Genomic DNA, 27,525 nt, shown 5'->3' with positions numbered 1-27,525 from the left:
CCCCCCCCCTTTGTTTTACACTGGTGCTACTCACTGTTTGTCATCTATGCATAGTCACTTTACCCATGTACAAATTACCTTGGACTAACCTATAACCACGTACAATGACTCGGTACCACCTGCCTAGTTATTTATTGAGGCACTTGTTTTATTTAGCAAATATTTTCTAAACTCTTTCTTGAACTGCATTGTTGGTTAAGGGCTTGTAAGCAAGAATTTCACAGTAAGGTCTACCTACACCTGTTGTACTCGGCGCATGTCCTTAGCTTATGCAAACAATAGCCTATAATAAGCCTTTTGCCAGATACAGTTTATAGACAATATCCATTTAGGCTTATGCATTCATAGCTTTGTGCATCATGTTGAGGGAACAAGACATAAAAGCGCATCACGTTACATCAGAAGTGTAGTGCACAGTGGGAATTCATAAAAAAAGGGCATATGCCGCTATTTGCATCTTTTCAAAAGTTTCTTCATAACATATCATGTATCACATTCATTTACATGAGATGCCTACATCAGAACTGTAGTGCACAGCAGGAACTCTTAAAGGGTTCTTTAAAAAAAAAAAATAATGTCTTAACATACCACCACTGTACTCAATGTATGAAATGCACCTCTATCCTCATGTAACATATACTTAATAATGAACTATATCTCCAGGGAAGCAACTTACTCAACTTGCAGAGGTCGTCCACTGTGAAATCAGTGTCTTTGAATTGAGAGTTTTTCCTCCTGTGGAAGAGAAAAAAGGATGATGAAATCAGAAAGAGAGCAAGGAGAGCAAGAGAGAGACTGACACTGCTTAAAAAGGAAAGAGAGAAAGAAAGAGATCAAAGAATATAGAAATGTGAAAGGGGAAAAAAAAAAAACTGTTTCGTCACAGTCGGTTTTCGACGATGAAAGAACAGTGTTATTGCCCTGAGTGGCTGTAACTCTACAGTTGAAACAAAAATAAGTGGCTTAAGGGTATAGTAAGGCCTATTCCCTATATAGTCCACTACTTTAGACCAGGGCTCTGGTCAAAAGTAGTGCACTATATATTGGGAATAGGGTGCCATTTTGGGGGCGGACAATATTTTATAGAAGTGCTTTTACATTTCAAATATCTCCGTTGATTCATGACATTTCACTCACCTCTGTTTCTTCTTGGCAGAGAACTTCTCTGAGACAATGTGCTTCAAAAAATTGAAGCAAAAAAAGAAAATCTGCAGGGAGGAATGAAAGGAAATTAAATGCATGACAAAATGCTGCCCCCTAGTTTTCAAAAACACCCCAAACAATCACTTAAGTTGAAAATTGGATATCAGTTTCAGAAATCAGATAACATTTTACTCTCAACTTCACAAGCCATTATAGCTACATTGGCAGTCAATTCCTAAAAAAACAGCAACAGTGTTATAACTGTTTGAGGGCAATAACCATATTAACTAAATAGGAAAGTAATAACCAGAGAGCGAGAGACATGGCATTGATATTGTGTTAGAATGCAACTGACCTCCTCTCCTTTGGTGAGACGATCAGGCAGCATATGACTGTAGAAGCAACAAACGAGTGATCACCGAATCCATTAAACAAATCAAAGAACACTATTACATATGATGATTAGCTACCAACACCAACCAACATATTTAAATGTCCAATGCGTCCTTTTATCTCAATAACAAAACATTTTTGGGTAACAATCAAGTAACTTACATTGATAGTTTTCAATTAAAATTTCTCAAGCAAGAATTTTGGTAAGACTGTGTGGGAGTGGTCTGAGTGGGGAGGAGAAAACTGAAAATTAGCTATTGGCAGAGGTTGGGAATTCTTTCTTATTGGTCTATTAAACCTGATGATGTCATCAAGCAGGCCACAACTCCAAACAACCAAAACAGGCTGAAATTTCAGGCAGCCTTTTCAAACAGCTCTTAAACTAAAAAGGGCATTATCAAATTGTTACAGTCTTCCAACCTCATCGTGTGGAAATAAATAAATAAAATAAATAAATAAAATATAAATAGCACACAGGACAATCACGTCTTTGACTGCACTGGGCCTTTACAATGGTTACAATGTAAGTTTTACTTTCCAATTTCTATACTTGTTGAATCAAACAGTCCAAAAGAGCAAAGTAATTTACAACAAAAAAAAAGTACATCAATTACCAACTGACCAGTTGTCACTCATTTTCTCTTATCTCCAGCTTAGAACCTGAATTGACCATTATTGCTTACATTTAAAGGGAAAACAACAAATAAACAAACTCTCAATGGGAGTTTAAGCCATAATGAAAGATTACACAAATCCATACATACCGCTGCATCATAACACTGATAGCTGGTAAAAAAAAGACCAATTATTACAGATATTATTAAAGGGGAGAGGTTTGGTGTATGTGTGTGAGACACCCAAGTTTATCCCTCGTCCCTGGCCGCAGTCTCAGAAGTTTGTCGTGGAATAATTACTCTATAGAGCCATCTCCGGGGCAGGGATTGTTTTTGTTAATATTTTTTTTACTCAATTTGATGAGTTAAACTTTGGAGAGATGCACAGCGGTAATTATGAAGGAAAGCCTCGAGAGAGCGGGGAAGAGCGAGAGAAAGAGGGCTCCATCTCAATTCGCCTTTCGCCGATTCCTTGCATACTATCTCCTCACCTTCTCAACTACCGTATAATGGAGGCGAGGGTCCAAAGTCCCTTCTCGCTGAATTTCTTCTCCAATGTGTTGAGAAGGTCAAGGAGAGAGAAGGCGAGAAATCAAGGAAAGATTCATTGAGACAGGGTACTTAACTTGGCACGCTCTACCCTCTCCTCAGAGTCGTCCTTCCTATAAAGCCCTTTCCTCAATTATGCATCTCAAACACATCTGGGTCTGGTCACGTTTCGGTTTTCCCCTCCCCACTCAGACAGTCCTCGATTGCTGTTGTGAACGCACCCCTCAGTATTACTAAGGAGTAATGGGGGTGTTGTGAGAATCCTTACCCAAAGAGGAACCAGTCGTAGGCAATTGTCAGATAGAGGATTTCAGTAGGCTCCAGGCTGGCATGGACAGCACCATCCTATTAAAAAAATACATTAAAAGATTTTCAACATGTCATTAAAAAAAACTACACGCAAATTAGCCCCGAAAGGAGACACATGTAAATGTGATACTTCTGGGTTTAAAAAAAAAAAAAAAAGTATTCAGACCGTTTACTCAGTACTTTGTTGAAGCACCTTTGATAGCGATTACAGCCTCGAGTCTTCTTGGGTATGACTCTACAAGCTTGCCACACCTGTATTTGGGGAGTTTCTCAAATTCTTCTCTGCAGATCCTCTCAAGCTCTGTTAGGTTGGATGGGAAGTGTTGCTGCAGAGAAATTGAAGGTCCCTCCAGAGATGTTTAAATCATGTTCAAGTCTGGACTCTAGCTGGGCCACACAAGAACATTGAGACTTGTCCCAAAGCCACTTCTGCATTGTCTTGGCTATGTGCTTAGGACCGTCCTGTTAGAAGGTGAACCTTCGCCACAGTCTGAGGTCCTGAGCGCTCTGGAGCAGGTTTTCATCAAGGATCTCTGTACTTTGCTCCGTTCAGCTTTACCTCGATCCTGAATCATCCCCACAGCATTTTGCTGCCTCTACCATCCTTCACCGCTTGGCATTCAGGCCAAAGAGTTCAATCTTGGTTTCATCAGACCAGAGAATCTTGTTTCTCATGGTAGGAGTCTTAAGGTGCTTTCTGGCAAACTCCAAGCGGGCTGTCATGTGCCTTTTACTGAGGTGTGGCTTCCGTCTGGACACTACCATAAAGGCCTGATTGGTGGAGTGCTGCAGAGATGGTTGTCCTTCTGGAAGGTTCTCCCATCCCCACAGATGAACTCTGGAGCTCTGTCAGAGTGACCATCGGGTTCTTGGTCACCTCACTGACCAAGGCCCTTCTCCCTCAATGGCGCAGTTTGGCCGGGCGGCCAGCCCTAGGAAGAGTCTTGGTGGTTCTAAACTTTTTCCATTTAAGAATGATGGAGGCCACTGTGTTCTTGGGGTCTATCAATGCTGCAGACATTTTTTGGTACCCTTCCCCAGATCTGTGCCTCGACACAATCGTGTCTCGGAGCTCTACGGACAATTCCATCGACCTCATGGCTTCTTTTTTTCTCTGTCAGCTGTGGGACCTTATATAGACAGGTGTGTGTCTTGCCAAATCATGTCCAATCAATTTAATTTACCACAGGTGGCCTCCAAATCAAGTTGCAGAAACATCAAGGATGACCAATGGAAACAGGATGCACCTGAGCTAAATTTTGTGGCTCATAGCAAAGGGTGTGAATACTTATGTTAAAACGGTATGTTTTTAATTTTCTGATAAATTAGGAAAAAAATGTATCTCCACCTGGCACAGCCAGAAGAGGTCTAGCCACCTCTCATAGCCTGGTTCCTCTAGGTTTCTTCTTAGATTCTGGCCTTTCTAGGGAGTTTTTCCTAGCCACTACACCTGCATTGCTTGCTGTATGGGGTTTTAGGCTGGGTTTCTGTACAGCACTTTGACATATCAACTGATGTGAGAAGGGCTTTTTAAATACATTTGATAGGTTTTTAATCTATTTTTACTTTGTCATTATTGGGTATTGTGTGTAGATGGATCCCCTCAAAACATCTATCTACTTTAGAATAAGGCTGCAGCTTAAAATGAGGAAAAAGTCAGCGGATCTGAATATTTTCCCAATGCACTGTACCTACCAGCTCTCTAAAAAGTCAGGCCAACAATACTTTCCTGTGGATATTTTGTATTTTTTTTTAAGTGGCTGAAGGACAAACAGACAACCGGTAGAGTGACTTTTTCAAATCCTCCTACATCAGAAAGAGTAGATTCTGGAGGTTTCTAAAACCCTTACCAAATAACTCTTTCAATTAAAGTGATTAGCTCCATTTCAACTGGCTTTTCTAGTGTTATGCAGTGGGTCTTGAATCTTAATTTGACTTGCGTGTTAAGACAAATAGGAGGGGCATCGGGGGTGAAAGCAGATGAATTCATTGTGGAATTCCAGAAAAATTGATTTAAAAGTGCCTTTTGAATTGAATTACAAAACTGATATCTGGGTGGCGGTAGTGTGTGTGTGTGGGGGGGGGGGGGGGGGGGGGGGGGGCAGAGCGATAAAAGTGGGATAGAAAGGAAAGACAGAAACAGGGTGATAGGAATGAGAGCGAGAACACTTACTGCCCACAGTGAGAGCCGCAGGAGGGACACGAAAAGAGGCGTCCGGTCCCAACCAGATATGCAGTGAACCAGGAGACCGCTCTCATCTACAGGGCAAATCAAATCACTGATTAATCAGGCTGTCATACACAATTAGTTGGCATACACAGCCTGAAACAGTGCATAATCAGTAAATGTTTCTTACAAGCCAGAATGCTGATTAAAATTACATTTTAATTTACTCTACCGATTATCTGTGTGGTTGGTCTTTCAGCAGCTTGAAATTTGAGAAAAAAATCTCCACAGGAAAGTATTGTTGACCTGACTTTTTAGAGATAGGTTTGCCACTACTCATTGCGAGGCAACGTTCCTTCTGTGATTCTGGTGGCTCGGCTATTGCTTACATATTGTGCAAGTGTTTGCATCGCGTGTGTCAGTAGACTGAAAATACACACCAGAAATACATCCCAACAAAACCTTATACACCACCGTTCCATAGTTAGCTTTTCTTTCAAAAACAAGGAAATGTCTATTTTTTCCCCCATTAAAAAATCTAATTGTTCAGAAATACAGTGTAGACATTGTTAATGTTGTAAATGACTATTGTAACTGGAAACGGCAGATTGTTTATGGAATATCTACATAGGCGTATAGAGGCTCATTATCAGCAACCATCAGTCCTGTGTTCCAATGGCACATTGTGTTAGCTAATCCAAGTTTATCATTTTAAAAAGGTTAATTGTTCTGATTAAAGACACAATTAAACTGGCATTCTTTAGACTAGTTGAGTATCTGGAGCATCAGCCTTTGTGGGTTCGATTACAGGCTCAAAATGGCCAGAAACAAAGCACTTTCTTCTGAAACTAGTCAGTCTGTTCTTGTTCTGAGAAATTAAGGTTATTCCATGCGAGAAATTGCCAAGAAACTGAAGATCTCGTACAACGCCGTGTACTACCCCCTTCACAAAACAGTGCAAACTGGCCCTAACCAGAATATAAAGAGGAGTGGGAGGCCCTGGTGCACAACTGAGCAAGAGGACAAGTACATTAGAGTGCTTAGTTTGAGAACCAGACTTCTCAGAAGTCAACTGGCAGCTTCATTAAATCGTACCCGCAAAACACCAGCCTCAACGTCAACAGTGAAGAGGTGACTCCGGGATGCTGGCCTTCGGGGCCACTGGAACACAGGAGTGATGGTTGCTGAAAATAGACCTCTGTACGCCTATTTTAGATATTCCATTTTTTAAAAATCTGCCGTTTCCAGCTACAATAGTAATTTACAAAATTAACAATGTCTACGGTGTATTTCTGATCAATTTGATGGTATTTTAAAGGGACCAAAAAAAGCTTTTCTTTCAAAAACAAAAACAAAAGACATTTCTAAGTGACCCCTAACTTTTGAACGGTAGCGTACCCACCGGCTCCCTTAAAACAATACTTTCCTGTGGATATTTTGTCCCAAATTGCGAGTGGCTGAAAGACAGACCACCAGCAGAGTAAGGCTGTATACAGCAATTCATTGTGTATTACAGGCTGATTAAATCAGACAACCAAATAACAAACACTTGAGAAACAAAGGATTGAACCAGGTTTTTATAGCGACTAGTAAGTGATGAGGATTTAAACAGCACAATGGCAACATCAGCCTTTGGTCTTCCCTGGGTCAAGTTTGACTTTGGAGGCCTACATCTCAGGGACCCTCACTAGACGACCATATGAGATATGATATGACTTACCCACTCTTTACACCATGTTCATTTTACTTCCTGACAGAAAGAAGAAATTGGTTACAGCCCCCAAGGAGCCTTAACCAACACGCGGGCACACACACACACACATACATACTGACCGTCGCTGTTGATGATGTGAAGCAGCAGCTTCAGGTAGTTCTGGGTCTGATGGACCAGGTCCCAAGACTGAAACACAAGGACAGAGAACACGAGGACTTTCAGCACGTTTTCACCGGGGGCGCATCCAGCACGTCACTAATGTTCAGATAGAAATATGCTATGTAGAACAAACATGCCTCTCTGACATTTGGAATACGGATTCATGACATTTCTATCTGCAACGTTTGCCAAGTGAACGTGGCCCTGGTGTGGCGACTACATCTCTTATTACCTAAAATATGCATTAAAACAAACTGTCTTACAGCAGCGGTTTTCTAAAATCTCCTCAGGGACCCCCAACCTACTCACAATTTTGTTGTAGCCCTGAACTAGCTCACTTGAGTTAACTAATCAAGGGCTTGATAATTAGTTGACAAACTGAATCAGGTGTGCTCGCTCTGGAATGGATTAAATACATGAAATGGCTGGGGGTGCCTGAGGAGAGGTTTGAAAACACCCGTCTTAGAGACTGTCAAGACAACATGAGAAATTAATGGTCGGCAACCATGCCGTTCCACAGCCAACAGAGGTCACTGTGAGACCAGTAATACTGTGGCACAATCGGAATCACATTTCACTGAAGTATAATTGGAAAGTTAGACGTACCTGATATGGTGGTCTAGTGGTTTGGGCCACTGCCTCCGACACACATAAACACGTGTTGGCATAAGTTCGAATCCAGCCTAGTGCCCTGTGATACAATCTCCTATCTGTCCTTCTCTCCCTATCAACAAAACTGAGGAAATACTCATAAGAGGGAAGAAAAAAAAGACTAACCTGATATTCACTCCAGTTTATACTCAAGTTCTTGGTAAAGCACACAGGGATTGTCAAAGGAGCATCCACAAAATCCTGTCAACAATAAAAAATGGTATGTTTCAAAATTTGAAAATCATTCATCTGGATGAACATATGATACATCACAATCTGAGATCAGAAGACCATAGAACGACTAGAATGGGCGAGGACAGTTAAATTGCCTAGGTTTTAGTGTCTTTTATCCCTTCTATTAACTATATTTCTATGCAGGAAATGTTAAAAATCGACCGGCATACCTGATTCCAGTTGAATACTAGTCCCTCGGCGGTGTAGTCTCGATCTTTGTAGTCCTTAAAGAACTCACACCCTGGAAGCACAGAGAGAGGGGTCCGGTGTCACGATACAACTGTATGCATTGAGAACAGTACAGGAACTCTAGCTATCCAGTCCTGGGTTCAAATACAGTTTGAAATCTTTCAAATACTTTTAGTGCTTTAGCCTGCCCGGTGTGGCAGATGGGTGGAGTTTGCGTCACCCATAGCGCCGGTCAAACTCAATCAAGCCCAGTTTAAGTGTTTCAAATGATTGCAAATAGCATTTGATCCCAGGTCTATAGCTATCTCTCTGGGGAAGACGTTTATTAATAAGATGTAGAAACGCATTGTAAGGCCTAGTTACTGTCATCTACCTAACACTAGATTTATTTGTCAAGACTGCTGAAACCTGTTTTTCCTAATAAAAAGGAGAATATTTTAACAAAGAACTGAAATGTAAACGTAGGTTGGGGTTGAAAGAATTGTCTTTACCCGGGTAAGGCACAGAGAGCAGGGTGAAGTCTGCATAGCGTTGGGCCTTATCCACCTTCTCAGACGAGGTGACACTGGACAGAGAAGAGACGAGAAGATAGGGGACGATAAAAAATAAAAATGGAAAAAGTGGAAAAGAGAAAGAAAATATTCAGGAGGTGATGAAAACCGTACGTGTATACATGACATGATGCCTGACTTAACGGTCAGTGACACATGTACACACAGCTGCACAACCGGCGAACCATAGAAAGTATGTGAACAGACAGACACACACACGCCATGCACTCACACACGTCAACATTACATCACAATCATACAAGCACGCAGGCAGGCAGCTACATAAATACAGACAACACACACCGCCACACATGCAAAGGTCAACGTCCAAACAAGTGTACACTTGTTTATTACATAACATAAAGTCACCATAAGGCCAACATGAGCAGGATCCAATGACCCAGAACAGATCCCCCTGTGTGTGTATATGTGTGTGTGCAGGGGGGGGGGGGAGAAATAAATTCAGAGTCCTGGCTGTGAGCTGAGACTTACTTAAGGCCAAACTTAACCTTCTTGTTCTCCACCATGAGGTCACAGATGTAGCGCACAGAGAGGTAGCGCAGCAGCTTGATGTCCAGACCCCGCACCTTGTCAAAGAGCTGAGAGTCCCCGTTCCTGTAGCAAGGGGGAGACGGGACGGAGAGAAAGAGTTCAAAGAAAATGTTAGACGTCATCCAATGACCACAAAAATGTACGGGGCATATTGAGCATTCAAATCAGGCAAGGAAAACAAACAACCGTCACGGGATCGCGTGAGAAGACACCAACCTCACACCGTCGTCCTCTGGAACCTCTGGCTCGGACTCTGCCCCCCACGTGTCATCAGTACCACCTAGAGGGGGAGAGAAAAAGCGAATGAGAGAACGAGAGATGCGTCACTACCATATAATTCTTACATGCTGAACAGACCGGACACGTCGCGTGCACGAGCATTGCAAAATAAATGTAGAAATCCATGTTATTCAATTATTGCACCCACACTGCTCGCGAGCTTCAACGAGCATCTGCGTTGCCAAGGGCTAACATATAAGTCATTCCTATTTCTGAAGCAGATCGTGCTGCAAGTCCTGCCTCTCCCATCTCCTCATTGGTTTATAGAAGCAGGTACCCACGTGCCATCTCATTGGTTATACCCATGTGGGTGATTGAAATACTATGAAAGTGTAGATGTCAATCACAATATAAGTTCAAAGATGAAAAGGCCTGGAAGGAGGAGAGATGACTATAAACGATTCGGTTGACCGTTTTATTTGTGGATTCATTGTCGGAGTAGAGGACCTTGTGCATTTCATTTCATAAACTCAATGTTTTTATCCCAGAACAAATTAGCTAGCAACAGCAAGCTAGCTAAATAGGACAAATTAGCTAGCAAGTGCAAGCCAACTAGCTAAATTGCCATACATGTTTAATGCTTTTCGACCTGTCCCCAAATTGTCATTGGTTCAGAGTTTGTTTTGATATTTTAACCTGCGTGTCGTGATTGATTTTGGTGTAGGGGGACAAAATACATTTATGCGCGATGGCGCACGCACACAGACGGTTTGGGTTCCGTGTAAAAGTGGATTCAACTGAGGATACTTCTCTCATAGGAGTTGAATCGGGAGTGTTTGTAAGGTGTTTTAGATCTATTTCAGAATGTATGGGGCCCAACGGTACTACTGACAAAACCACAATATGACTATCAACTACTAAACTAATCCAAATGCTTAGTTTAGTAGTTGATGGGGAAATCGACGGCAGCGATCGCAAGTGGAAATATAGCAGCACTGTTTGATCGTGGAACAGAATTGATCATTCCAGAGCTCCCAGAGGTGTGATAGATCAACTGACAAGCATTACGTTCTTGACGGTGGCTCGGCAGCGCCCATCCACTAACCGTCCTCCCGGCTAAACTTTGCGAGGCATGTCACTTCACACATCTCTTCGATGAGCCCACCACTTAGCACTCACCGACAGCGCGCACGAACAACTAGGCGATAATTTGAGGACCACATTTTGATTAGGACAGTGCCGTCGTGTTGCTTTAAGACACGTGGGGACTACCCTTGATCAATTTGTTTTCACCGAAGCTCCATTTAAATATTGGGATTAGGCTACAATTAGGCTGGGGAAATGTTAGTTAAATTGAGGTTAGGGCTGCTAGTGATCATCGTTTCTAGTTGGCTCATTTACTAGAACCTTTTGCCAGCAAGTTATACACGTAGTTTAACAAGTGGATCATTTTTGCTATTCACTCGCAGTCACATAGTAGCCTAGCCCTACTCCGGATCAAAAGCCTGTGCCTTCACTGACTCGGCTCAATCAATGTGATTTTGTTTCAGTGACTCGCCATCCGTACAGGCTATTTGGTTAATTGGTCTCTGGCTGGGCAAATAAGTGGAAGGTGGTATAGCTCATCTATTCATTTGCACAGCTATCACAGATCAGAAACATTTAGCATGCAATAATGTAGCCTAAAATTCAAGTGTAGGCCTATAATTTTGCTCCATCGGGTACAGGCAACTCCAAAAAGGGCGTGGAGGTTGTGGAATATGAGCACGAGACTCACATGCTTTTAAAATAGGATGGCTGTTATTTTCTGGTTGGTATCATGATGAAGATAATCCCAATTTAACACCATACGCCTGCTCTTAAACAAAGTGGAGTGAAGGTTGGAAAGAGATGAAACGTGGACTTTAAAAAACACGGGCTCTGTTTAAAAATAAAACTTTATGACAGTGGCTCCACATGTTAATGCGATAACAGTTGTATGGGAAAAATATTATTTGTATTTTATTCTTACTATAATATACTATATATATATATATATGTGTGTGTTGACTGATTGGGGCAGGTATGTTTTGTTGGTTAAATGAAAAAAATAATGAACTATTTATTTAATTTGGATGTAATTAAACAAAACATAAGCTATTCTATTATTTTATTAGTCTTAATGTTTCTTAGGACTGGCCTGAACGAATTAATACAATTATTCAAATAGACGCCCACTCACATCTGCACACCACTACAACCAGTCGTCACCGGCATGCGCACGGTAGGTTTAAAAGGCGAATGCAGGCAAGAATGTGGCAATAACGGGCCTGTTTGTAAGGGGGTCATATAAACATTGCCCAATTTTGTTAACAGGCAATGCTAATAACAGGCGTACGCAGTATAATAGGCTGGAAGCCAGCAGTTTAAGGCCAGCTGCAGTCCAGGCAGCACCCCTGGAGCAGGGTAGGAGAACAATGGAGGACAACGAGGATGTTACAACTCAAGATTTAGACAGAGCCCTAAATGGCATCCTATTCCTAAAATGTACATATTTCAAACTTTTACCCCTTTTTTCTCCTCAATTTTGTGATTGGTAGTTACAGCCTAGTCTCGCTGCTGCAACTCCCGTACGGACTCGGGAGAGGCGAAGGTCGAGAACCACGCGTCCTCCGAAACACGACCCTGCCAAGCGCACTGCTTCTTGACACACTGCTCGCTTACCCCTAAAGCCAGACACACCAATGTGACGAAGGAAACACCGTACAACTGGTAACCGAAGCTAGCTTGCAGGCGCCTGGCACACCACAAGGAGTCACTCGAGCGCAATGGGACAAGGACATCCCAGCCGGCCAAACTCTCCCCTAACTCGGAAGGCGCTGGGCCAATTGTGCGACGCCTCAAGGGCCTCCCGATTACAGCAGGCTGTAACAGCCTGGGATCAAATCCAGGTCTCTAGTGATGCCTCAAGCACTGCAATGCCTTCGACCGCTGCGCCACTCAGGAGGCCCCCTATTTCTTATTGAATTTTAAAACACAATCCACTTGCAATGAAGCCGCTCAACTATCCAAGACCCCTCCCACAGTCCACCCAAAAACCTCCCCATCCATCAATCCGCCAAAGAGTACTGGTCTAGGATCAAGTTCCCCTGTCCATGTAATCTTATTAAATATAAAGCAAAAGGGAAAAACTGATCCTAGACCTACTCTGAGACGCTTTGTGAATACGGCCCTGAACTAGATTCCCTTGCTAACAAGATTGACTTTGTCAGTCTCACCGGAGAAGATGTAGTTGTAGCCGGTGCGTCCGTATAGCTCCCCCCAGCCTGCCAATGTGGACGACCGACAAATATGCTGCAATGGAAGACAACACAGGATAAGTATTAGACACACATACACACACGTTAGCATACTCCTCATCTCAATAGTCTATAAACCAGTCAATCAAGTCCTTCTTATTGTTGTTTGACACATTCACTTCTTTGCTCAAAAAGGCAAGAAGTATTTAAAAACAATGCTCAACAGGTTTTCAAAGATTTGCAGAAAATCAAAGGGAGAGGCCATTTTTAAACATTGTGACAGATCACAAAACAGAAAAGGGAACATACAGCAGCCCAGGCTAAAACAGTTCCAAACTAGAAAGGCAAAGTTAAGAGAAGCTTTCACCCCCCTCCTTAATTACAAATGACAAACGTGGTCGTAATAACCATAGTAGGCTAATAGCAAAGCAGTAACAAGCCTAGCTGTTAAAATAAGTGAAGTAAAGACAGCATTTGAACTCAATCTAAATTACTGTCTGAAAGTATTGCATTAAAAAAGCTATTAACTACAAAATTACACTTCTATAAATGAAAGATCTCAGAAAGGAATGTGCCAAGCCGGCTAGAGGTGACTTGAGGGCCCTGTTCAAATGCTCTTAAAAATACATCCTTCCACGAAGCAATCACTGATCTGACGTGACAGGATTAGGCTAGTGTTGGCAAGCATTCCACTGCATTGACTTCACTAATTATGTCTGACCAGATCAGTGATTACCCCAAGGAATGGAGGAAAGAAGGGTGCATTTGAAAAAGTATTCAAACAGGGCTGAGGTCTCCGGACCGCAAAGGGACTAACTTCCTGGTGAAATGAAGGCGAGACATAGGAAAAGAAATACATAAAGATAAAAATAAATATATATCTCAAAGTTGTACTTTGCCATTGTAGAGGATGACTGGGCAGACGAACCTCCCTCGGCAGCGGGCCATCTTACTGCGGTTCACCAGGTCCTGCAGCTTGGTGATCTGGACCGTGCTCTCAAACCTGGGGACACACCCAGCAATATATGAATCATCATAAATAGATCAGCAATATATCATCTTCGTGGCTCTATTATTACAAAGCAATATATGGATCATAATCCTCAATATAGCAATGGATACAGTCCTTAGCTGTGGTATATTGACCATATACCACAAACCCCAGGGGTGCTTGTAATTAGAAAAGTAAACAGTGCAGGACGTGCAGGGGTGGGTGAATGGAGGAGGACGTTCCAACTCAAGATGTAGAATCCTAAATGGCATCCTATTCCCTATTATTTCTTAACATTTAAAAAAACACAATCCACTTGCAGTGAAGCCGCTCAACTAAAAGTAACGCGTTTGCTCTAGATATTACGGTTGGGTGAAAACGTTATGGGGGTGTTTTTATGAATTATTGAGTGGCTAATTTCCCTAAATAGTGAATTTGCGTAGAGGGAAACTACGGAGCAGGGCACAGACACGCATCCAGAATCATAATGCCTGAAGGGAGGGCATTCTCCCCATAAACATCGTCATCTTGCCTGACAAGCACATTTTGGAACGTCAAGACATCTTCACTGTGTGGATCTTATTAGTATTGCGCTGCTCTGCTCATAGGTCAAAAGCACATATTCTATTTCCCAAACACGTACCAAAATAGAACATTCCCGTAATGTTTCCTGCTGATTCACACAATACATATGACCTCGGACATGAAAATGGGCATATCATTTTAAACCTCGTGTCATGAATCATGACTCGTGACAATGTGGACTGAACTATATTAAATCTGTTTAGTTTCTCTGTCCAAAAACAGGTCAGGGCCCATATTCACAAAGCATCTCAGAGTAGAAGGACTTTGCTTTTAAGATCATGAATTGATTGGGCTATATGGACAGGGGGACCTGATCCTAGGGGCTTAGATCAACACTCTTACTAAGACTGTGTGAATATGTACAGTGGACTATGGAAGGCACAAATAAACAACAGTGTAATTAGTTACTAAGTGTCCTTGATTAACTGTCAAATCCTTGCTTGTTTCCTCCATTGGTTTGAAAGCGCATTGGAAAAGAGGATCATGGTCCGTCCCTTGGACCTCCTCCTCCAATGACCTTTGAGAGGAGTTGAGGAAACAAGTACGGAAGCAGCACGGATTGGACATCTAGCAGGCCTAATATTTTCTGACACAACAAGGTCATCACCGAGGCTAAGGTAACGTAGGTAGTAAGCTAAATACCTGTCTTTATGGAGCTCGGTGCTTTCATACTCCAGGAAGACTATCTGCTGTGGGTAGTGGCCACACACCTCGCCGTTGGTGTTGTGGATGACGCTGTACTTGTAGTCTCGGCCGAAGAGTTCCAAGCAACGCTTCTCTATCGTCTCGACCTGTAAGGCACAAATATATCAAAGTGGTTATTGTTAGTCTGTTAGTCAAAAATTCCCCCTGGGAAAGGAAAAAAAGGACGTGCATCTTAATCATGTGGACACAAACAAGGTCAATGTATGTTTTTTGTCCCAAGTCCAACATTTTATTTCCATCCCCCATGGTTTCTGTCAAGAGTGCGGTGACATTAATAAGAAAATGCATACATAATGTATGCAAGTGTCATTTTTAAGATTTCCCACTGCTTGTTTGGTCATTTCAACTAATGACATATGAAATCCCACTTAAGAATATGAACCGATAAGATGACTGTTTTATCATTATCCCAGACCCATTACTTCGTTGTGTAGCCTGTGTCTATGTTGTCAAAGGAGACTTTGTAAACCAACGATGTATAGGTCTAGCTTCAAATTAAAAACACAATTGTTTCTCTCGTGGAATGCTATCCCGGGAAACGAGCGGTTTAACATGGACACACAATGCCTTCAGAAAGTATTCACACCCTTTGATTTTTTTCCACGTGGTTATGTTACAGCCTGAATTTTAAAATGGATTCAATTGAGAGTTGTCAATGGCCTACACACAATACCGCATAATGTCAAGGTGGAATTATTTTGTAATGTTTTTTCTTTTTCATTAAAAATGAAAAGATGCAATGTCTCGAGTCAATTAGTATTCAACCCCTTTGTTCTCAAGCCTAAATAAATTCAGGAGTAAAAATGTGCTTAACAAGTCACATCATAACTTGTATGGCCTCAGGGGCTACCCCTAATTAGTGAACTGGTAGATTGTATGGTCGATAGGCTGTTTGTCGACCAAGATATTGTTTTAGTCAAGCAGAGACGCCCGTTTTATTTGCGCCATCTCATCGAACTAATCCATTGCGGAGGCAGAGACTAAGCCAATGTGGAGGCAGCGGGGATGGCACAGTCCAAGAAGGAGAGTGTGGCTAAGATGCACAATGCAAGTCTCTCTCCAGAATACACTCACCCCAATATGTGCACATTTATTGTTTCATAAATTAAGTGTGAGAGTTGTTTGTGTGTTAGTGTCTACTAATGTCCCATTACGTATATCACCAAAATCAGAAGGGAAAAAAAAATAGACCTCCACAAGTCTGGAAATTGCTCCAAACGCCAGAAGGTACCACGTTCTTCTGTACAAACAATAGACCACCCATGAGACCACGCAGCAGTCATACAGCTCAGGAAAGAGACGCATTCCGTCTCCTAGAGATGAACGTACTTGTGTGAAAAGTGCAAATCAATCCCAGAAAAGCAAATGACCTTGTGAAGATGCTGGAGGAAACAGGTACAAAAGTGTCTATATCCACAGTAAAACGAGTTCTATAATCAACATAACGTAAAAGGACGCTCAGAAAGGAAGAAGCCACCATAATTTGCAAATAAATTCATTAAAAATCCTACAATGTGATTTTTTAGGTATTTTCCTGTTGAAGTGAACCTATAATGAAAATTACAGGCCTCTCATCTTTTTAAGTGGGAGAACTTGCACAATTGGTGGCTGACTAAATACTTTTTTGCCCCCCGTATCTAATAATTACATAATATTTTACCTGAACACTTTCAAAATCAGATTAGGATATTGTTGTGTAAAAATGGTGCCGACAGAGAGGGCTGTCGTGCTTCTAGCTCTTAGGAAACTTGGCAGCATTTAGTTTATGTATAATTTCTGACACATTATTAGCCCAGAACATTTTTGGGGTTATTACATACAGCCTGGAAGAACTATTGGATATCAGAGCGGCGGTATCTCACCAGCACTACGACCAGGAATATGACTTCCCTGAAACAGGGGGTGTGAACAAAGGATCTAAGGCAAATCAAATTATTCCAGAGGGTGACCCAAAACACCGCCGGCAGAGGAGAGGTATTCGGAGTGGTCTTATAGTCCGACTGAGGCGCGCAAACCACCCACCGCTTCCGAGTATATTACTCGCTAATGTTCAGTCTATAGATGAAGTTGACGAGCTCAGGGCGAGGGTTTCTTTCCAGAGAGAAATCGAGGATTGTAACAATCTGTTTTACAGAAACATGGCTCTCTAGGGATATACTGTCTTAGTGGGTCCAGCCAGTTGGGTTCTCAGTTCATCGCGCAGATAGGAATGTCTCTCCGGGAAGAAGAAGGGCGGGGGTGTATGTTTCATTAGTAACGACTCATGGTGCGATTGTGATACCATACAGGGAACTCAAGTCCTTTTGTTCACCCAACCGAGAACTAGAGGTCGACCGATTAAATCGGAATGGCCGATTAATTAGGGCCGATTTCAAGTTCATAAAAATCGGAAATCGATATTTTTGGACTCAGATTTTTTTTTTTACACCTTCATTTAACTAGGCAAGTCAGTCATTCTTATTTTTAAATGATGGCCTAGGAACGGTGGGTTAACTGCCTTGTTCAGGGGCAGAACGACAGATTTTTACCTTGTCAGCTCTGGGATTCAATCTTGCAACCTTACAGTTAACTAGTCCAACGCTCTAACCACCTGCCTCTCATTGCACTCCACAAGGAGCCTGCCTGTTACACGAATGCAGTAGAAGCCAAGGTAAGTTGCTAGCTAGCATTAAACTTATCTTATAAAAACAATCAATCATAATCACTAGTTGATCTAGCGTGTCCTGCATTGCATATAATCGATGCAACACTGGGTGATGATTTAACAAAAGCGCATTTGCGGAAAAAGCACAATCGTTGCACGACTGTACCTAACCATAAACACCAATGCCTTTCTTAAAATCAATACACAGAAGTAAATATTTTTAAACCTGCATATTTAGCTAAAATAAATCCAGGTTAGCAGGCAATATTAACCAGGTGAAATTGTGTCACTTCTCTTGCGTTCATTGCACGCAGAGATAGGGTATATGCAACAGTTTGGGCAGCCTGGCTCATTGCGAACTAATTTGCCAGAATCTTACGGAATTATGACATAACATTGAAGGTTGTACAATGTAACAAGAATATTTAGACTTAGGGATGCCACCCATTAGATGAAATACCGAACAGTTCCGTGTTTCACTGAAATAATAAATGTTGTATTGGAAATGATATGGTCGAATCCGGAAACTATTAATGACCAAAGGCTCGTATTTGTGTGTTACGTTATAATTAAGTCTATGATTTGATAGAGCAGTCTGACTGCGTGATGGTAGGCAGCAGCAGGCTCGTAAGCATTCATTCAAACAGCACTTTCGTACGTTTTGCCCTCAGCTCTTCGCAAGCACAGCTGTTTATGACTTCAAGCCTATCAGCGTAATGGCTGGTGTAACCGATATGAAATGGCTAGCTAGTTAGCGGGGTACGTGCTAATAGCGTTTCAAAAATCACTCGCTCTGAGACTTGGAGTAGTTGTTCCCCTTGCTCTGCAAGGGCTGCGGCTTTTGTGGAGCGATGGGTAGCGCTGCTTCGAGGGTGGCGGTTGTCGATGTGTTCCTGGTTCGAGCCCAGGTAGGGGCGAGGAGGGATGGAAGCTATACGGTTCCACTGGCAATACTAAAGTGCCTATAAGAACATCCAATAGTCAAAGGTATATGATATGCAAATGGTATAGAGAGAAATAGTCCTATAAGTACTATATTAACTACAACCTCTTACCTTGGAATATTGAAGTCTCATGTTAAAAGGAAGCAGCAACTTTCATATGTTCTCATGTTCTGAGGAAGGACCTCAAACGTTAGCTTTTTTTACATGGCACATATTGCACTTTTACTTCTCCAACACTGTTTTTGCATTATTTAAACCAAATTGAACATGTTTCATTATTTATTTGAAGCTAAATTGATTTTTATTGATGTATTATATTAAGTTAAGTGTTCATTCAGTATTGTTGTAATTGTCATTATTACAAATAAAAAATATATATAAAATTAAAATGTAAATACATTTAAAATTAAAAAGCAGCTTTTTTTGGGGTTTTCCAATAATCGGTATCGGCGTTGAAAAATCATAAAATCGGTCAACCTCTACCTAGAACACCTCACACACTGCCCCTATCCCATTTGGACAAGAGGAATACCTATGTAAGAATGCTGTTCATTGACTATAGCTCAGCATTCAACTTGAGGCCCTGGGTCTGAACCCCGCCCTGTGCAACTGGGTCCTGGACTTCCTGACGGGCCGCCCCCAGGTGGTGAAATTAGGAAACAGTCACTCCACTGATCCTCAACTCCGGAGCCCCACAAGGGTGCGTGCTCAGCCAACTCCTGTACTCCCTGTTCACCATGACTGCGTGGCCAAGCACGCCTCCAACCTAATCATCAAGTTTACAGACGACAACAGTAGTAGGCTTGATAACCAACAATGACGAGGCAGTCTACAGGGAGGTGGTGAGGGCTCAGAGTGTGGTGCCAGGAAAATAACCTCTCACTCAACTTCAACAAAACAAAAAAAGATGATTGTGGACTTCAGGAAACAGAGGGAGCACCTCCCTATCCACAGACGGGACCGCAGTTGAGAAGATTGAACATTACTGACAAACTGAAATAGTCCACCCACACAGACAGTGTGGTGAAGGGGAGACAGCGTCTCTTCAACCTCAGGAGGCTGAATAAATTTGGCTTGGCACCTAAAACCCTCAAAAGTTTTACAGATGCACAATTGAGAGCATTGTGTTAGGCTGTATCACTGCCTGCTATGGAAAATGCACCGCCCACAATCACAGGGCTCTCCAGAGGGTAGTGCAGTCTGCCCAACGCATCACCGGAGACAAACTACCTGCCCTCCAGGACACCAACAGCACCCAATGTCACAGGAAGGCCAAAAAGATCATCAAGGACAACAACCACCCGAGCCACAGCCTTTTCACCCCACTATCATCCGTACAGGTGCACCAAAGCTGGGACCGAGAGACTGAAAAAGCTTCATCTCAGGACCATCAGACTGTTAAATAGCCAACATTAGCACATTAGAGGCTGCTGCCTAAATACATAGACTGACATCCCAGGCCACTTTAATAATGTTTACATATTTTGCATTAATCATCTCGTATGTATGTATACACTGTATTCTATTCTACTGTATTTTAGTCTGCGCCGCTCTGACATTGCTCGTCCATAAATGTATATATTCTTAATTCCATTCCTTTACTTAGACATGTGTATATGATGTAAAATATTACTTGTTAGATATTATTGCAGTGTCGGAGCTAGAAACACAAGCATTTTGCTACACCAGCAATAACATCTGCTAAACACTTGTATGTGACCAATAAAATGTAATGCCAAGAACTAGTGTATTTTTACCTGGAATTTATCCTTAATGTAAAGATATGGGTGGGGCTTAAGAGGGTGTGAACAAGCTCTCCATTAGGTGAACCAAAACATTCAAGAGACAATCTCAAAAGTGGGGATACAAGTTAATCAACTGTCAAAGGAAAATAACTTTTCCCCATTGTTCCTCAACTTTTTTAATTTCACCTTTACTTAACCAGATATGCCAGATGAGAACAAGTTCTCATTTACAACTGCGACCTGGCCAAGATAAAGCAAAGCAGTGCGACAAAAACAACAGAGTAACAAACAAACGCACAGTCAATAATAGAAAATCTATGTACAGTGTGTGCAAATGTAGAAGAGTAGGGAGGTAAGGCAAGAGGTGAAATAATTACAACTGCGTTTACTAGCATTTAAACGCAGTTGGAGGCCACGGAAGGAGTGTATGGTGTCGAAGCTCGTTGAGGTTTGTTAGCACAGTGTCCAAAGAAAGGCCAGATGTATACAGAATGGTGTTGTCTGCGTAGAGGTGGATCAGACAATGACCAGCAGCAAGAGCGACATCATTGATATACAGTTGAAGTAGGAAGTTTACATACACCTTAGCCAAATACATTTAAACTCAGCTTTTCACAACTCCTGACATTTAATCCTAGCACAAATTCCCTGTCTTAGGTCAGTTAGGATCACCACTTTATTTTATGAATGTGAAATGTCAGAATAATAGTAGAAAGAATGATTTATTTCAGCTTTTATTTCCTTCAGTATATTCCCAGTGGGTCAGAAGTTACCATAGATCCAATTATTATTTGGTAGCATTGCCTTTAAATTGTTTAACATGGGTTAAACGTGTCGGGTAGCCTTCCACAAGCTTCCCACAATAAGTTGGGTGAATTTTGGCCCATTCCTCCTGACAGAGCTGGTGTAGCTGAGTCAGGTTTGTAGGCCTCCTTGCTCACACACACTTTTTCAGTTCTGCCCACAAATTGTCTATGGGATTGAGGTCAGGGCTTTGTGATAGCCACTCCAATACCTTGACGGTTGTCCTTAAGCCATTTTACCACAACTTTGGAAGTATGCTTGGGGTTATTGTCAATTTGGAAGACCCAATTTCAACCAAGCTTTAACTTCCTGACTGATGTCTTGAGATGTTGCTTTAATATAGCCACATAATATTCCTCCCTCATGAAGCCATCTATTTTGTGAAGTGCACAGTCCCTGCTGCAGCAAAGCACCCCCACAACATGATGCTGCCACCCCTGTGCTTCACGGTTGGGATGGTGTTCTTGGGCTTGCAAGCCTCCCCCTATTTCCTCCAAACATAACGATGGTCATTATGGCCAACCGTTCTATTTTTGTTTCATCAGATGAGGACATTTCTCCAAAAACTACCATCTTTGTCCCAATGTGCAGTTGCAAACCATAGTCTGGCTTTTTTTAATGGCGGTTTTGCAGCAGTGGCTTCTTCCTTGCTGAGCGGCCTTTCAGGTTATGTCGATATAGAACTAGTTTTACTGTGGATTTAGACACTTTTGTACCTGCTTCCTCCAGCATCTTTACAAGGTCCTTTGCTGTTGTTCTGGGATTGATTTGCACTTTTTGCACCCAAGCACGTTCATCTCTAGGAGAGAATGCGCCTTCTTCCTAAGCTGTGTGACGGCTGCATGGTCCCATGGTGTTTATACTTGCGTACTGTTAGTACAGATGAACGTGGTACCGTCAGGTGTTTGGAAATTGCTCCCAAGGATGAACCAGACTTGGAGGTCTACAACATTTTTCTGAGGTCTTAGGAAAATCTAAATAAATCAGCCATGATGTCAAGCAAAGATGCACTGAGGTTGAAGGTAGGCCTTGAAATACATCCACAGACACACCTCCAATTGACTCAAATGATGTCAATTAGCCTATCAGAAGCTTCTAAAGCCATGACAATTTTCAGGAATTTTTTCAAGCCGTTTAAAGGCAGTCAACTCAGTGTATGTAAACTTCTGACTTCACTTCACTGGAATTGTGATAGTGAGTTAAGTGAAATAATCTGTCTAAACAATTGTCAGAAAAATTACTTGTGTCTTGCACAAAGTAGATGTCCTAACTGACTTGCCAAAACTAGTTTGTTAACAAGAAATTTGTGGTGTGGTTGAAAAACTAGTTGACTCCAACCTAAGTGTATGTAAACTTCCGACTTCAACTGTATACAGAGAAAAGAGTCGGCCCAAGAATTGAACCCTGTGGCACACCCATAGAGACTGCCAGAGGTCCGGACAACAGGCCTTCCGATTTGACACACTGAACTCTGAGAAGTAATCGGTGAACCAGGCGAGGCAGTCATTTGAGAAGCCAAGGCTATTGAGTCTGCCGATAAGAATGCTGTGATTGACAGAGTCGAAAGCCTTGGCCAGGTCAATGAAGACGGCTGCACAGTACTGTATTTTATTGATGGTGGTTATGATATCGTTTAGGACCTTGAGCGTGCCTGAGGTGCACCCATGACCAGCTCAGAAACCAGATTGCATAGTGAAGAAGGTAAGGTGGGATTCGAAGGGGTCGGTGATCTGTTTGTTAACTTGTCTTTCAAAGATTTTAGAAAGGCAGGGCAGGATGGATATAGGTCGATAACAGTTTGGGTCTAGAGTGTCAGCCCCTTTGAAAAGGACGATGACAGCTATCCAATCTGTGGGGATCTCAGACGATACGAAAGAGAGGTTGAACAGGCAAGTAATAAGGGTTGCAACAATTGTGGCAGATAATTTTAGAGAGGGTCCAGATTGTCAGGCCCAGTTGATTTGTAGGGGTCCAGATTTTGCAGCTCTTTCAGAACATCAGCTGAAGTTTATGATATACGATTTTGTAGCGCTGAGTCTACCTTGATCCAACGTGAAAAATAAAATAAAAAAACATTTCATAAGCCCGAATCAAGGCGGTGGGTCACAAATTTGCCCATTTGGGGCTCTGAGTGTATTTCTGATTGGCTTGACGGACCACCACTGATGAGCTGTGGAGTTTCTCAAAGTAATGTTTTCTTCACCTCAAACAGCAAGCAAACAAAGTCTGGTTTTACATCCATTGATAATGAAAATAGTTCCTCAGGGCATTTGAAATATATTTTTCAGCTCTCTCACTTTCGATAACCGTTCAGCGTGAAAGGGAAAAATGTCATGCTATGATCCATTAGAAACGTCATAAAAATATGCCTACCTGATTACTTCTTATGCTTTACATAAAAAGCCTACAGCTGTGCCTGTCCAGAGCTCACTGGCATGGGAAACTGAGGACCCAGAATATTTTATACAATGTTGCAAGTACCCTAGTATGCACTTTGGGTCAGACAAATTGTTGATCTAATGTTTCAATTTCATTGCAGATAGGCCATGCGTAGCCAATGTGATAGGATATTAACTTTTATCAGGGTATTCTCTAACTGCAGGCTGCAATGTTTTTATTCGCAGGCTTTATATGCTATTTTTACATAGTCGGCAATGGCAATAGTTACTTTTTAGGTTTGTATAATTTTCATTTAGAAAATTAATTAACCACATGACAATCATATTAAGATACGATGACATTATAAATTAAATGAAACCGTTCCTATTTCATCAAACAGTGCACTTCAAGCATCAGACAAGCTCAATGCATAGATGTGGAAAAATACACATTTAAAATTTCAACCAATCGATTGGTCGAAAGAACAGACAACTTTCAGTCAACCAATATTTGTTTTTGGTCGGGGACAGCACTAATGGAATCACTCTGTGTGCACTGTTTGATGGGGTTGTTTAACATGATTTTTGAAGGACTACCTCATCTCTGTACCCCACACATACGTAATGTAAGCACCCTCAGTCAAGCAGTGAATTTCAAACACAGGTTCAACCACAAAGACCAGGGAGGTTTTCCAATGCCTTGCAAAGGGCACCCATTACTAGATGGGTCAAATGTTTTTGAAAAGCAGACAGCGAATATCCCTTTGAGCATGGTGAAGTTATTATTAATTCCACTTTGGATGGTGTATCAATTCAGTCACTACGCAGATACAGGCGTCCTTCCTAACTCAATTGATGGAGGAAGGAAACCGCTCTGGAATTTCACCATGAGGCCAATGATGACTAAAACAATTAAGAGTTTAATGGCTGTGATGGGAGAAAACTGAAGACGGATCAACACTAGTTACACCACAATACTAACCTAATTGACTGAGTGAAAAGTAAGGCTGAACAGAATAAAAAAATATTGCAAAACATGGATCCTGTTTGCAACAAGGCACTAAAGTAATACTGTAAGAAATGTGGCAAAGCAATTCACCATCCTGAATACAAAATGTGTTGAATTGGATTTGCTCCAAACGCATTACTGATTATCACTCCATATTTTCAAGCATAGTGGTGGCTGCATCATGTTATGGGTATGCTTGAAAATCAGTAAGAACTGGGGAGTTTTTTTTTTTTAGAACAAGAAAAGAAAAAGGAATGGAGCTAAGCACAGGAAAAATGCTATAGGAAAACCTGGTTCTGTCTGCTTTCCACCGGGACACTGGGAATTTAGCTTCCAGCAGGACAATTACCTAAAACACATAGCCAAATATACATGGGAGTTGCTTACCAAAAAGACAGGGACTACTTCTGAGTAGCCGAGCTACAGTTTTGACTTAAATCTGCCTGAAAACCGATGGCAAGACTTGAAAATGATTGCCTAATAATGCTCAACAACCAATTTGACAGAGCTGGAAGAATTTGGGGTAAATGTTGCACAATCCAGGTGTGGAAAGGCCTTTGAGACTTACTCAGAAAGACTCACTGCTGCCAAAGCTGATTCGAACATGTATTGACTCAGGGATAGGGTGGTATATGTAAATTAGATATTTCTGTATTTAATTTTAATACATTTGTAAAGATTTCTAAAAACATGTTTCCACTTTGTCATTATGGGATATCGTGTGTAGGTGGGTGAGAAAAAAATATTTAAAGTCAATTGTGAATTAAGCTGTAACACAAAATATGGAGTAAGTCAAGGGGTATGAATACTTTAAGGCACCGCATGACTGTGTGGGTACACCGACCCTAACCCTATCAAGGTGTGCCTCAATTTAATATTTTGTATTGTTAAAATTATTTCACGCAGAAATGAAATGTATGCTAATTTAGACCGAGAGTCAGGGATCTTAACAAAAAAAACACTACAGAAGACGCCTTCGTCGAGTGACTTGTGTAATGCAATATGAACGGAGAGTCGTGATCGAGAGTTAATGGTAGACCATCTCTGGGAAAATACATAGCTAAAGCTGGGCTATGTGACATGCAGAAATTATGATAATATAAAAATATGCATGTTGAGGGCCGCTAACTTACCCGTCGGGAGACTTCTTTCGCTCTGTACTGTGTCTTCGAAAACAAATCTATCAAATCCGCTATTTCCTCGCTCTTTCTGCCGGATAACGTTTGTCCGGAGGCCGTTAGGCTCCCAGACACAGACGGGGATGCAGCCATCATCGTTCCGCGACCCACCTTGGGCTCTATCCGAACTCGTCCGCCCTCAAACACCGCAGCACATTGGGAACGGGAAGAGCCACCAGGCCATCCCTTCCCAGCCAGTTTATTTCTGACTGCCCGCTTGAAGGGGCCGGAACCGGGTATTTTTCCTGAATGCAGGGCACCGCCGGGTTGGAACCCTCTACAAACAAGGGCGTCTAACTAAATCTTCCAGGCAAAACTGTCCAGGCAAGAAGGCTGTAGGTAACGTGGCTAACTTAGCCGGAGGTAGATGATTTGGTTGACTAACGTTAGCTAACTTTATCTAGTTAACTTAGCTCATTTTAGAACGTATCCACGCTCCAAGTTAAAACCACCACATTACCAAAAGTTAGCCTTTAAAATTGAATGCAGACGATCACCCAGCTGACTTGTTTGTAGTCATTGCCCTCATCACGCGTATGTTTGGTGTTGACAGAGTAATACTAACGCTACGAGCTTCAATCATGTAGTCCGGGGGCCTGACTCAGGAAATCTCAAGGACTCCTGGCCTAGTCACGCGTTTCCTCAATGTCACGTCTTAATTTCCGCAAGGCAAAGATGACAGAAAAATATGAACGTTTCCAAAACGATTAATTCCGTAGCTGCAGGGATTCAAATGCGTATTTGTTGTTCTCGATCAAAATCACACGAATGTGCAAGTGTTGAACTGAACTGTCTCAAGGAACAAGTGGTAAACAGGAAATTGAAACCAGCACGTGACCACCATCGCCCCCTGACAATGACGTAAGGCACTCAATTCTTAAACGCTCATTAATTAACAGCCAATTGTCAATTAAAGTGGGGCTTTCTTACATAAACCACAGATTTGCAATAAAGTGTGATATTTTAAGTTCATTAAGTCAGGATTCCTATTTGACTCAGCCACGTCTCCGTTTTAGGGGGTAATCAGCATTAATATTGCAGATAGATTGTTGCTTCCATCAACGTAATTGTCTGCATAATTTCCAATCCCCCATATATTTTTTGGGGTCAATATATCTTTCTAAAAACAAACATATACATATACCCATATACATATATGCATAAACATTCATACATATCTGCGGCAGGGTAGCCTAGTGGTTAGAGCGTTGGACTAGTAACCGAAAGGTTGCACGTTCATATCCCCGAGCTGACAAGGTACAAAACTGTCGTTCTGCCCCTGAACAGGCAGTCATTGAAAATAAGAATTTGTTCTTAACTGACTTGCCTATAAATAAAGGGAAAATACATATACACATTTTTTTTTAAATATACCTTTATTATTCCCTGCAAACCCTACCATCCCTCGCACAATTGGAGTAAACTAATAAACAATATCACTTATGCTTCTACCTTCAAATTATACATACTATACACATTTTACAGACACAATCTATTTTACAATAGTTCTATTTTGTTTGGTTATAGTCCTGGCCTTCCTCTATTTTTGATGTCCATCCAGTTTGATTTCTATTTGTAACTGTGCTATTTCACAAAATGTCTGAACCTATATACATTTTACAGACCCAGTATGTTTTACATTTGTTATCTTGTTGTTATTAATCCCACCCTTCAGCTCCATTCAACCCCTTCCCATCTATCTCTTAACACCATCCATTTTGGATTTCCATTTGCCTTACATTTTTCAACTGTGCTGTGATGCTTCACAAAATATTGAACCTTTCTATTCTCATTGCTTCTACAGATTGTAAATTAAAGAT

General features: G+C 41.7%; 1 protein-coding gene across 2 annotated transcripts in view; it reads right to left on the bottom strand.

Annotated features, from left to right (window-relative positions):
- Nucleotides 1-26,569, bottom strand: part of mtmr14 (myotubularin related protein 14) — a 43,319-nt gene extending 16,750 nt beyond the window's left edge. For both annotated transcript variants that reach the window (XM_021568544.2, XM_021568545.2), the window contains exons 1-15: nucleotides 25,661-26,569; nucleotides 14,941-15,089; nucleotides 13,617-13,725; nucleotides 12,702-12,777; nucleotides 9,442-9,505; nucleotides 9,166-9,288; nucleotides 8,614-8,687; nucleotides 8,104-8,174; nucleotides 7,826-7,900; nucleotides 7,009-7,075; nucleotides 5,182-5,267; nucleotides 2,968-3,044; nucleotides 1,499-1,535; nucleotides 1,138-1,208; nucleotides 677-735 (exon numbers count right to left, since the gene is read on the bottom strand). In XM_021568544.2, coding sequence (XP_021424219.1) covers nucleotides 677-735; nucleotides 1,138-1,208; nucleotides 1,499-1,535; nucleotides 2,968-3,044; nucleotides 5,182-5,267; nucleotides 7,009-7,075; nucleotides 7,826-7,900; nucleotides 8,104-8,174; nucleotides 8,614-8,687; nucleotides 9,166-9,288; nucleotides 9,442-9,505; nucleotides 12,702-12,777; nucleotides 13,617-13,725; nucleotides 14,941-15,089; nucleotides 25,661-25,801 — 1,279 coding nt within the window. In that variant the 5' untranslated portion in view covers nucleotides 25,802-26,569. The remainder of the gene's footprint in view (nucleotides 1-676; nucleotides 736-1,137; nucleotides 1,209-1,498; nucleotides 1,536-2,967; nucleotides 3,045-5,181; nucleotides 5,268-7,008; nucleotides 7,076-7,825; nucleotides 7,901-8,103; nucleotides 8,175-8,613; nucleotides 8,688-9,165; nucleotides 9,289-9,441; nucleotides 9,506-12,701; nucleotides 12,778-13,616; nucleotides 13,726-14,940; nucleotides 15,090-25,660) is intronic.
- Between the last annotated feature and the right edge of the window lie 956 nt (nucleotides 26,570-27,525).

Source organism: Oncorhynchus mykiss, chromosome 17, assembly GCF_013265735.2.
Source record: "Oncorhynchus mykiss isolate Arlee chromosome 17, USDA_OmykA_1.1, whole genome shotgun sequence".
NCBI classification, from domain to species: domain Eukaryota; kingdom Metazoa; phylum Chordata; class Actinopteri; order Salmoniformes; family Salmonidae; genus Oncorhynchus; species Oncorhynchus mykiss.
The sequence above is the reverse complement of the archived record's forward strand: the minus strand, read 5'-3'. Positions and strand labels throughout refer to the sequence as shown.